This window comes from Onychostoma macrolepis, chromosome 03, assembly GCF_012432095.1.
Source record: "Onychostoma macrolepis isolate SWU-2019 chromosome 03, ASM1243209v1, whole genome shotgun sequence".
Lineage (NCBI taxonomy): Eukaryota > Metazoa > Chordata > Actinopteri > Cypriniformes > Cyprinidae > Onychostoma > Onychostoma macrolepis.
Window position 1 is genome coordinate 16,291,495 of NC_081157.1, and position 12,643 is coordinate 16,304,137.

The following is a 12,643-nucleotide window of genomic DNA, read 5'->3' on the forward strand; positions in this document are numbered from 1 at the left end:
TGAGTTGTTTAGTGGGTAGTTAATTATAGTGCAAACAATAGCAGATGGACCAGATTGGAAACACCAGTATCTTTTCACCTAAACTTCACCTTTAAACAAATGAAATAATTGTATACAAACATGTACAAAAAATCTGAAGCTGTCTTTATCACATTAGCGCCGTGGACTTAAGGGAAAGGCCCGGAAGCTTTTCTACAAGGCCATAGTGCGTGGGAAGGACATGGTGCGGGTAGGAGACTGTGCTGTGTTCCTTTCAACTGGGCAGCCTCATCTGCCGTTAATCGGCCGCATTGAGAGTTTCTGGGAATCATGGCAGAGCAGCATGGTCGTGAAGGTCCAGTGGTTCTACCACCCCGAAGAGACCAAGCTTGGCAAGAGACATCGTGATGGCAAGGTAAGTATTTAAATATATGGAGGCCTGTCAGTCACAGTGGACTTTTAGATGATAATGCTATAAATATTTGATTTATGTTAAAATAAGCTGAGTTACTAAGTTGTACTCAATAAATCAGTACCACTGCAGAGAAAATGAAATGGTATTGGTAGAATTGGGTCAATTGGATTATGGTCATTGGATTTTAATTTATGCTGTCACTGTTTCATAACCTTCAATACAGTCATGAAATGTAATTAATATTCATTAGCATAGTAGAAATCATAAATTAGCACCCAGGTGATAACTAATTAAAGTTAGGTGTGTTATTCAGTATTCTTATGTCAAGTCTGGTGTTAGTGTTGAAAGTAGGGTTGGGTACCGAAACCCGGTACCAGTATGGCACTGGTACCTATGTAACCGGTATGTACTAGAACCGAATCAGAGCGCAGATTTCGGTGCCTCATTTCGGTGCCATGCCTGAGCGATCGATTGAAATATTTGTCCTTTGTTTCTCCAAAACGAACGTAAGAAGAATCATCACCGGCACCTCACGTGAAAAATAATTTCCTGACTGTGAAAATGCACGTGAACTCAAGTAGGAAAGCTTTAATAATACAAGTCCAACAAATCTTTGTAGTAACGCGTGCGTGCTGTTTTCACATTCCGACTTAAAAGCACAACTCGGGAAATGAGAGCATCCGAGGAGCGCATGAATACAGAAATTACACTTGCTCTGACGGCAGCAGGTAGCCCTCCATTAACTAGCTAAGCTAAACATTCTTAAATTAAAATGCTTAAAGCTAAAATTATCTTGTATTCACGTTTTTAAACCTGTTGTCCAACAAACATTATAACCTTTTAGGGCACAACACCACTTCCTTTTGTGATCTGATGTAGCTTCTCATCACAGAATGAGGCAGAAAATATGTTCCATAGGCTACTAATACATCGATTGGCAATGGATTATAAATATACTTAATTATTATGAAAATACCAGAGATTGCATGAATAGCACAGATAAACTATACATTGTCGTAGTCCAGTGTTTATTGTATTTGTTTTATCATTCAAAACGTTTATATCTTGTTTACTCAGTTACATCCATAGCAATGCATTTGTCCATATTGGGGATTTCCTGGAGCTTCATGAGTTCTGCTACTTCTGTGACTGGATATGTGGATTTTTTTGTGCGAGGGCGCCCTCTGGCATCCAGTATGAATGAAAAAGACATCATGTCTTTAGTGCTAATGGCCAATCCAATTATTAATTGGTAATTTTTATTTATTTTTTATTATTTTTAAGTATCGGTTCAGGCACCGTTTAGGCACCGATACCATTTTAAAAGTATAGATTTGGCACCGGTATCGAAAAAAACCCCAAACGATGCCCAACCCTAGTTGAAAGCCACTGCTGAAATGTTAATATTGTGACAGTGCTAGCAGATAGCAAGAGATGTTGAAGGAAATTTAAACGATAACTTTTCATTGTTTTCAGCATGCTCTGTACCAGTCATGCCATGAGGATGAAAACGACGTCCAGACAATCTCTCATAAGTGTCAGGTGGTCACACGTGAGGAATACGAGCGATTGACCCACAACAGGAAGTCTGAAGGGAGCTATCATGACCTGTACTACCTGGCCGGCACTTACGACCCCACCAGTGGCCAGCTGCTCACTGCAGACGGGATGTCTATACTCTGTTAGCACTGGACTTGCATGCCTACGTATACTACTGAGCTGTCTTTGGTCCAAGTCAGAGATGTTGCACTGCAAATAAGAGGCTGGAATTTCAGACAGAGGACCAGGAAGTAGACTACCACCCTCATACCCACAAACTCGGTCTACTCTGGGGAGATATGTGCATGCTCCTCCTAGCGATACCTTACAGTACAGTAGATGCAGTTTGTCCATGGTCCTAATTCTCTTCTGAGGTTTTCTAATGGACATATTGTGGATCTAATTTTGTATGAACCGTTACCTGATCTTAGATCACCAAAGCAAAACTCTTGGTTTGGAGAACATGGCAGATGTTTATGAAGACTTGAGCCATGTTGTAGGCAGTGGCAGTGTGGAGCGCTCTCCGCACGTCACTTTCATGATTCCAGGGATATTTAAGTACATATAGATCTAAATATATATTAAGTTCATTTATGTATATATAGGGAAGTATTTCCTATCAAGCCATACACTTCAGTACCTCTTAACATGTCTTTTTATTCAGGTGTATATTGTACAGGACAGGTTGCTGGTGTTTTTTGTTTTTTTTTGTTTGTTTGTTTTTGGTGTTTTCTTTGTTGTTGTCTATATGTAAATATTCGAAGCTATTTTATATAAGTGTAATGTACAGAGGCTTATCTTACCATGTTCTAATTGATTTATTTTTGTATAAGTGGCTGATATAGTAGTTGTTGATTTCTGTGAGAGGGTGGACTGATGTTGTATGTATGCATTGCACTGCACAGGGCCTGCTGATACAGTGAGAGAGGAGTCGTCCCTGCCCTGCTTTCTCTCTCAGGGAGTGGGGTTACACAGGGCACCATCCTTTTATTGGCTGCACTTTGGGCATTTGTTCCTCTAATGTCTTACTTCATTTTTTTTTTTTTTTTTTTTTGGTTGCTTATGTTAGCAGACTCAAAACACTTTAATGTTAAAACAAAGGGAAGAACGTACTGACACCTTAAAATGGTTCTACAAATTTGACATTCAGTGACTAAATTGAATCAGTTTTATAAAAAGTAAAATGGTAAAACTCAAAGAAAGATTATATTTCATAAAATCATGAAGGGATCACAAAGCCTGATTTTAGGAGCATTTAAACTGATGCATAGTGACATTAAGCACAATGTCATTCTTATTACCATAATACAGTAATGAAAATCAGAAGGTCTGCCTGGACACAAAGATTTCTTGTTCTTGGCCTAATTTGTGAGATTCACCTTAAATACTGGTAAATAATACTAGAAGGAGCTGAAAAAATCTGATGTGTTATTACTGTATCTGATGCATTTGTTTTTCTTTCAAATGCATCCTGCACTGTATTTACATATTTCTTTGCTTTTCAACAAAGTTTTTACTGCATTTTTAAATTTAGCACCCATCAAAAGGAGTATTTCTATTAATGGCGAAATACACCTGATTCTTTATCTTAGTATACCAGGGTCAGGACACTAAAAGCAAGAGATTGCTAGAGCACTAGGCACAGCTTGAGTTCATAGAGAAGTTGGTGTACAGTCAGACTGTAGTCCATGCACTCATTTTTCACTGTGAGGGACAATCGCATTCATGCATGAAGGAGCATCCACTGTTTGAAAGGCTCACACAATCATAGCATTCTTCTTTTGTGCCAAAAATAGTCATTTCTAATTATGCAATCTTCACTGTATTGTACAAGTATTATTTTTTGAATGTTGTTGTTTTATCATTAGTGTTTATTTATTGCCAGTGTTACTGTTTCATTGCAAAACCAATAGATCATGATGAAGATGTCTTATTTGCTGGGATCTATTTGACCCAAAAGTGTCGTACTAACGTGCACATGGCTTGAGCTACAGTCAGACCTTCACCTCTTGCCACCCCATTAACAACAGCTTCAGCCCTGCAGGGGAAGTGACGTTGTTCACTGACCCTCTCCGTTTCCTGACCGTTCACCACCATCCTTTCAGAAATACAAATGAACTTCTAGAGTCTCCCCAATGCCACATTTGGCCTTGTAATTTGCAGAGAGCCTGAAAGAAAAGCATATGTGTGGTTATATGTTCGGAGTAGCACACTTTTCTTACTGCTGGAGTATATAGTATGTATACTGTGCACAGTATCCATATTTTCTGTATAGAGTACCTGGATGAGCTACTACATTGCCAAAATGTGCGGTATACGTAAAGCATGGAATTCTGTATCCCACAATGCAATGCGCTCACCTTGACCTTCCATGACGACCGAACAAGTATCAGCTATCTCTTTCCTGACTAATTATTTGATCAAAATGCCAAATTTGAATTACACATAAAATTTGACTTTTATTTTCGATGCTTTTTGCAAACTAGGCAGTAAACAGTATAAACAGCACAGTATTTACTAAGTAACACACTGCTATTCCATTTTGAACATAGCCTGTACTTATGACTTGTTCCCCCATTAATAGTTTGACATCGTATTTCCAGTATGATTTATATGTAGGATGTTAGGATTTGTTTAGATTTGTTTATTTAAAAAAAAAAAAAAAAACTCATGTAATCAGAGCAAGGTTTATATAAAAGGTCTGTGTGTTTGTGTGTGTATGTGTGCCTTTTTGTACTCTGCCTTTATGTTTGACTGTTTTGACAAAAGAGGGCACTGGATAGAGTTGTGAATGTACTTAGCATACGTTAAGCATGCTTATTATCCAAGGACCTGTCTGTATGTCACACAGCTCTAGTGGTTACACACAGATTCAGAGTTGCTGATGGTTACAGTCTCCTTTTAAGTCAGGGGAGAAACTTAATTAGTGTTCCCAAATGAAGGTCAAAGGTGTTTTGTTGCGGAGGGAACAAGGGTATTCAGGTCAGCACGTCTGATATGTTACAAGAGCAGGTCACTTGTTCATGGCAAAGGTGCAATACTACTTTGGCTAAATATTTGAACGGCACTCAGCATTTCTAAGCTTTTTGCAAAGGCTGGTGGGTAACAGGAAGTGATAAGGAGGACGCAGGAACGTCTGTCCTATTAAGCAGCTTTCTTTAAATGCCGCAAGGCATGTACTTAATATTCCGCTTGTCCAAGAATCTCTGATAAATGAGATGTTATAACTTTGTTAAATGAAAAATTATGTATATCTTTATATGTTTATTTTGTTCCATTATATATTTTTTGTCTCTCTTTGCTTTGAAACATTGTAAAGATTGTACATGTGTAAAGTAAGGTTTGATTTTGGGGTAAACATTTTACAAAAAAAAAAAAAAAAAAGTACTTTACAAGTATCAACTGTAAACGTGGTTTAGTATTACAATTTTTTATAGAGGGCTTATGAATAAATATCACATTAAAAAATCTGTGGACTTTGATTTAATTTGATTAATTGGTGGAGTACTTCTACAACACTTTGGATAAGACCAGGGATATTTAATTATTATTAAATATTAAATGTTTAATTATTATTAAATAGTTTTAAAAAGTAAATGGGTCAGTTTTTATTTCAAGTTGAGTTTAAAAGCCTGTTCACTTTCCTAATATAAAATTGTGTGTGTGTGACATATGAGGATACAAATTTGTATAATGACATGGGTATGACATAAGTATTACAAGGAGAAGGTGACTTATGAGGACATTTCCCCATGTCCCCATTTTTCAAAAGGCTTATAAATCATACAGAATGAGTTTTTTCAAGAAAGTAAAAATGCAGAAAGTTTCCTGTAAGGAGTAGGTTTAGGTGTAGGGTTGGTGTAGGGCGATAGAAAATACAGTTTGTACAATATAAAAACCATTACGCCCATGGAGAGTCCCCACAATTCACAAAAACAAACGTGTGTGTGTGTGTGGTTCGGGTGGTTTAAAATGTCCCCACAGTGATAGTCATACCTGAAATCTTTGATCTTATGGGGACAATTTCAGTCCCCATGAGGAAAACAGCTTATAAATCATGTTAAATTATGTTTTTAGAAAATGAAGAATGTTTTCTGTGAGGGTTGTGTTTATGGTTAATATACAGTTTATACAGTACAATAATCTATGAAAGAGTGTATGAAAAGAGTGTGTGTGGTTCAGGTATTCACTGCGTTGTGGGGATCAAATGTCCTGACAAGGATAGTAAAAACTGAAATCTTTGACATTGTGGGGGAAAAATGTCCCCATACTTATAAATCATACTAAATGTTTTTTTTGTTTTTTTAAAGGGGTCATTGTATGTGACATGCACTTTTACAAGTTGTTTGAACTGAAATGTGTGTTGGCAGTGTGTGTACACAACCACCATTTTTTTCTTCCAATCTCGTTAAATCATTTCCCCTTTCTCAAATCAAGCCGTTCTCAGCTTCTTGGCTGTGTGACGTCACACAGACCCAGGCCCCTCCCACGATTGTTGATTGACACTGGTGTTTTTCCTTAGACCCGCCCTGAGTGAGCTGTCATCAGTCCACCATTGTTTTGACACCGGAGCAGATGTAGACAAGAATGACTCCTAAGCGATTGAGGTGTTATGTTGTTGGATGTAATGATGATCATAGCGCAGTCGTCATTTACTCCCGACCTCTGAGCCGCTGAAGACGCAGAGGATTACTTTTGTCTCTGAAGGGAATGCGACCCCCGATCTACCTAAATGCGTTTATGTTCACACAAATCATTCGTCAGCCTCACCTACAGAAGAAGTGAGTATAAGGTTTTTTATGAATCTTTGCAAATCGCCTTTCCTAATAATGTGCTAGTTAGCAAATTTCACAATGAATGCGGCTAAAGTAAACCATCCCTCAGAGAGCGGCTCGGAAAAGAGGGGTGTGGTGAGCAGAGCTCATTATCATTTAAAGCAACATGCAACAAAACGGATTGCTCTGAAAAGAGCTGTTTTTGATAGGGTAAAAAGGGTGTTGTTTTACACTACCATTGAGAAATTTTAGCCAATGTGGAAAATGGGCATCCAATATCTCCTTTAATCGCCCGCGGCTAAAAATAACTATTGTTCTTAAATGTTCTTAAACAGCTGTTCAAAAGTTGTAAAGCGGAGATTTCGTGAGATATCGCATTTGAGTCATTTGGCTATTCAGAGGCTCCGTAGTATACGTGATTACGTCATCACATTTTGACAACATTGATTCGTCATTGATTGACACAGAAACTATTGTTGACGCTTAGTCCTACCCCCATGCCCAGTTTGGTTCAAACTGTCCCATATTCAACCAATAAACATAGGTTTTGGTCTTTTGAACCACTGTTTAGGATTTTTCATTGTAAATTTTAATGAACGCAAAGTGAAAGTAAAGTCTGTCGCGCATGCATGAAAACAAACACAAAATAACACATTTGCATAAGAGAACTCTGAAAAATCACAGAAAAACACAAGAATGAGTACTTTGACATAGAACAAACCAAAAACAAGGATGAAACATATCGGAAAAAGCACTGGAATTCATGTCTTCGCGTCGCTAGGTGATGTCTCGGTAAAATCGATTCTGAGGCAGAGTACAGCGGATCGATCCATTTATATTATTTATATTGTGTAAACAATAATTATATAGTTCATAAAGATCATTTTCACTCTTTTTTCTGTTGCACTCTGTATATTTCTCACTCATTTTGTGAATCATTTGCACTGTTTGTATTTTTGTTGCAGAAGAATTTGTGCAATTGTTTTTACTATTCGCTGCACGGTTTGTGTTTGTTGTTGTTCATACTCAGATTGAAAATATATTTCTCTGAAAAAAGTCACTTTTTTACTGTGTTTTGTTATTATATAACACTGATTCCATTTTCTTTACTCCCTAAACGTTTTTTATATACAGTAGATATTGACACATCTATATTGTTAGTAAATTATATAGACCTGTTTTTTCACTGAAAATCGCTTATAACAATATAGTAATAAATGGCTATGATTTGCTTGGGAAATGTTATATGTAGACAAAATTTTATTTGGAAGTGTAAAACACCCAGATACAACTTTCTAAAGAAAAAAAAAATTCAGTTTGAGTACACAGTAAAAAAACACCCAATTGTTGCTTGAGTTTTTCTTAAAATTCTGGAAATTCATTCATTCTTAGAGAAAACAAAAGTAAAATTGGGACTTTAAATTATCTAGACTGAAACTTCAAGTTCTCTTTGTCTTACCGATCCCTATGGAGCTTCCTGGTAGGAGGGGCCGGCCAGCAAACAGGAAGCCATATTTATTCCATCCATGGGAGGGGAGGAGTTTATTCACTGAGAATGGGGAGAATGTTAAGTGAAGATTAGTCCAAGTAGATGGTAACTGAAAAAGGATCATCATTGGACCGTGGGAATTGAGGGGAGGAGCCTCCCTTATAAAAGCCTAACTGTTTGGTAAAGAAGGGAGAGGGTGGACAAGACTGAGTTTTAGTTGGACTAGTCGCCAACGGTTTCTTGTCAATATGTAAAGTGCCAATCCTTTGTGTAAGTTTTCTTTTTGATTTTGTTTCATTTGGTACTTTGTTTTGTTTTTTTCCCATTTTTGTTTGGAAACATATTGGATGACTATGTTCCATTGCTTGCTGCAAGCCCGAAAAGCCAATTAAAGCAACCTCAAGAAACTTCAGAGTTGTGTGCTTGTTTATGCTGCCTACCTTGCCACTGTTAAGAATGGCCTCCAGACAAAGGGTTAATGTAAAAATGCATAATGTTTTTTGTAAAGGTCAGGTTTATATCTATGCATCATAAAATCCCAACGTATGTGTGCTTGGCAAAGCTGACAAGCTCTCCTACCACAACTGCATCCAGAATGGCATGAGGTAGGTCTTCTCCAGAGTCTCTTTAAAAAAGTCATACCAGACGTTAACATTTGCAGATCTGTGTAATATCAGTTTCTCAACATCGTTTCTCAATGTTATAGTAATTTTATGGTTACAGAAAATTTAGTTATTAGTTGTTAATAATCCAGAACAGTATATTAACTGTATTACAAAAAATAGCAACAAGTGAAACCTGTCATAGCAAGCACATTTCAAACAAAGCATAACTCAATTTCTTTAGGCAGATCCTATGAATAAAATATATAACCTTCTTTCATCATAATGCAAGTTTTGTATTATGAAGTTTAATGAAGCTAAAACCATCAGTAGGTGTGGCACTCACCGCGACAGGATTCCTTTCTTCATTCAAATCCTTCTCCACAGGCCAAACACAAATTACAACACCAACATCATTTGACTTATCTATCACGACATGTAGCATATATTTATGTTTAAAACTATGGCTTTAATAGCAAATTGTCACTGTCATTTTGATCGTAATTGATTTTCACACGGTTGCCTCATGTAGACCGCAGGATGATTGATTGACAGGAGGTGGGTGGGACCATATTTATTTGTGAATAGTGAATTTTGATAGTGAATTTGTGATGTCCACTGGTGTTAAATATTTGTCATATTTTATATGAATAATTCTAAATATTTTCCTCAATTAGCTTGATGCATGCAGTCAGTAGCATACTGCTGTGGAAGAAAACAGTCTTATTAGACTGAATTTACTTAATTTTTGTTTTTTACTGTAATAAAATCTGCAAAATAAAGTTTGCTTCACGTGTCTCTTAGCATCTTTTCGCTGAATTCCTGGTATTCATCTTTTTTCTGGCAATAGGAGCACCAATCATCAATTACATTTTTAAAAACATAAATATTAAATGTTTTCTATATTTCCACTAGGTTACAGCAGGTTTATCAGTTCATCCTCTCCACCCTCTGGCCATACTGTTTGTGTTTTAGTTCATTATTGGACAGCAGCTGCCCTCCATTAACTGTTACATTGTGGTACTCAATCAGAGAACACAATTCAGGTCAGTAACCTTTTCTGAGTTGTGAGGGGTATGTTTGCAGGGCTGTATAGTGTATGTAGATTGTATCCTTCCACATATTTAATGGAAACCCAAAAGTCCTGCACAGACCTCATCCTCATTCTTAACCCATGAAACATGCAAGGAGATATTCTGAAAAAGTTCCTGCTACTTTTTCCATGCAATGAATATTAAATTACTTCAAAGATACTTCAAAATGTGCATAAAAACAGGGTGATGGAAACAGCTATTGATATCAAACCTGGGTTTGGAATAACATGAGGGTGAGTATGACGACATTTAGGTGAACTTGTTGTGGCAACACACTTAAATGTTAATTGTTGAGTAATTTGTATTAATTCATACATCTAATTTGTAAGATGTCTTACAATCTGCTCATGTCCCATTACGTTTAAGGGTTTGGTTTAAGGATGGAGTTAGGGTTGTAAACTTTTTTGGAAATTTCAAAATTTCACTTTATATGAATTCATACAAAAATTCATATTTAATACGTTTTCTCATGGGATCAGTTTGGGTATGAAAGCCCTGTCCACTATAAGTTTAAATACTGACTACATAAAAACTATTAAAGACTTTTACAAAAACACAGCTTTTTTTATTTTATTTATTTAGTGTTTCTAAGAGACCTTTTTAATTCTTTAAAAAAAGCATCCAGCAACATACCTCACCCCTCTTCATTTCAGGTGCATTGCCTGTTGTCTACTAGAGAAATGCCATCCAGGACAAATATCAGCACCTCATAAATGTCTCACCCTCTGCGTGACCCTGTTTGCTCCGGGTGTGCAGAGGGCTTCTGAGAGCTCAATGAGGTGCTACAAGACATGAACAGGACCAGTGCTCGACTTACACACTAACTCAACTTTAATGGGAATTTAATGATCTCTCTTGCTGGAGGACTTGTGCATATTACAGAGCTGGTGGAAAAACTGGAGCTATAAGTACTGCTGGAGCAAATGCTGTAGATGAGACAAGAGTGCTGTTTGTGACGGCTTTCAGCCTGGTGCTCACTTCAGAAATATTTACAAGGCCATATAACGGAAATACATTTTATTCTGCTAAAACTATGTAAAGTGTTGAATTTATACTGTAAATAAAGGAAGAAAGGAAGGCCAACTGGGTCAATTAGGCACCACTTTGGTTTTCACAGTATTTTTAAATAGGAAATATACATGACTAAATCAAGACCTGGTTTATGTATAGTATATACTACACACACACACACACACACACATATATATATATATATATGTGTGTGTGTGTGTGTGTGTGTGCGCGCGTTTTTGTGAAAAGTCAGGACATAGATTTGTATAATGACAAAGGTAGGACATAGGTATTACAAGGTGAAGGTGACTTTTCAGGACATTGACCCATGTCCCCACTTTTCAAAATGCTTATAAATCATACAGAGTGAGGTTTTTTGGGGGAAAGTTGAAATGCACAGTCTCCTGTAAGGGGTAGGGTTAGGTGTAGGATTGGTGTAGCAATAGCACATACAGTAAGTACACTATAAAAACCATTACGCCTATGGGATGTCCCCACTTTTCACAAAAACGAAAATAAGTCTGCACTGTTTATCCATTTGATCTTCCATTTATTTAATTTTTTTAAAAGTCTAACCTTTAATTTAAGTTAAAAAAAAAAAAAAAAGTGAAAGTGAAGGAAAATCACTTTTACTGGTACCTCTAGAAATTCTTATGATTAAAATATCTAATATGAAGTATATTCCCATTCATATTTGTATTTTTTATCACACCAGGGTGACTAGGAACATAAAGTTGTCCACCCATGACTTCCTGTTCCACAGGATTATAAATATGAGGAACACAAAGGCCAAATTCCTTAATCATCCATCACAAGGAGTAAAACCTAAGAATATAGTTCAGATGTGCAGCAAAAGATTGTTGAACTTCACAAATTTAGAAAGTGGCTGTGAGAAAAGAGCTAAAGCATTAAAAATCCCCATTTCCCCCATCAGGGCAATAATTAAGAGGTTCCAGTCAACTAAAGATATTACAAATCTGCCTGGAAGAGGACATGTCTATATTGTCCTAATGCATGGTGAGAAGGAGAGTTTGAGCGGCTAAAGACTCTCCAAGGATCACAGCTGGAGAATTGCAGAGATTAGTTGAGTCTTGGGGTCAGAAAGCTACCACAAAAAACCAAACCAAAAAAAAACAGCCCCTACATAACCACATGTTATGTTATTGGGGGGGGTACCCCATGCCCACGGTTAAATATACTGCTGGATCTTTAATGTTGTGGGCCTATTTTTCTGCAGGAGGTCCTGGACATCTTGTTTAGATACATGGCATCATGGATCCAAATAAATACCAACATATAAAAAATTTTAAACTGACTGTCCATGCTAGAAATATTATAATGGCCATGGTTGGATCTTCCAACAGGACAATGATCCACAAACAAACTTCAAAACCAAAACAAAAATGGGTGACTGGGCACAAAACCAAGCTTCTGCTATGGCCATTCCAGTCCTCTGACCTGAACCCTATAGAAAATGAGTGGTGAACTGAAGAGAAGAAGAAGCACCAAATTGGAGCTGGGAATCTAAAGGGTCTGGAGTGATTCTGGATGAAGGAATGGTCTCTGATCTCTTGTCAGATGTTCTCCAAACTTATCAGGCATTATAGGTGAAGATTCAGAGCTGTTATCTTGGTTGCAAAAAGGAGGTTGCAAAAAGTATTGAATAAAAGGGTATGATTAATTGTGGCCAATGTGTATCTCCCATTTTAAATTCTTATTCTCCAATCAAAGGTTAGATT

General features: G+C 37.0%; 1 protein-coding gene across 7 annotated transcripts in view; it reads left to right on the top strand.

The window, feature by feature from the left end:
* The window catches only part of LOC131536430 (BAH and coiled-coil domain-containing protein 1), an 83,720-nt gene extending 75,188 nt beyond the window's left edge, over positions 1-8,532 (top strand). For 4 of the 7 annotated variants that reach the window (XM_058769327.1, XM_058769330.1, XM_058769329.1 and 1 more), the window contains 2 exons: positions 158-394; positions 1,871-8,531. In XM_058769327.1, the coding sequence (XP_058625310.1) occupies positions 158-394; positions 1,871-2,080 (447 nt within the window). In that variant the 3' untranslated portion in view covers positions 2,081-8,531. Of the gene's footprint in view, positions 1-157; positions 395-1,870 lie in introns of all 7 variants that reach the window. The other 3 variants (XM_058769333.1, XM_058769328.1, XM_058769334.1) reach the window with 1 other exon arrangement.
* The last annotated feature ends 4,111 nt before the right edge of the window (positions 8,533-12,643 follow it).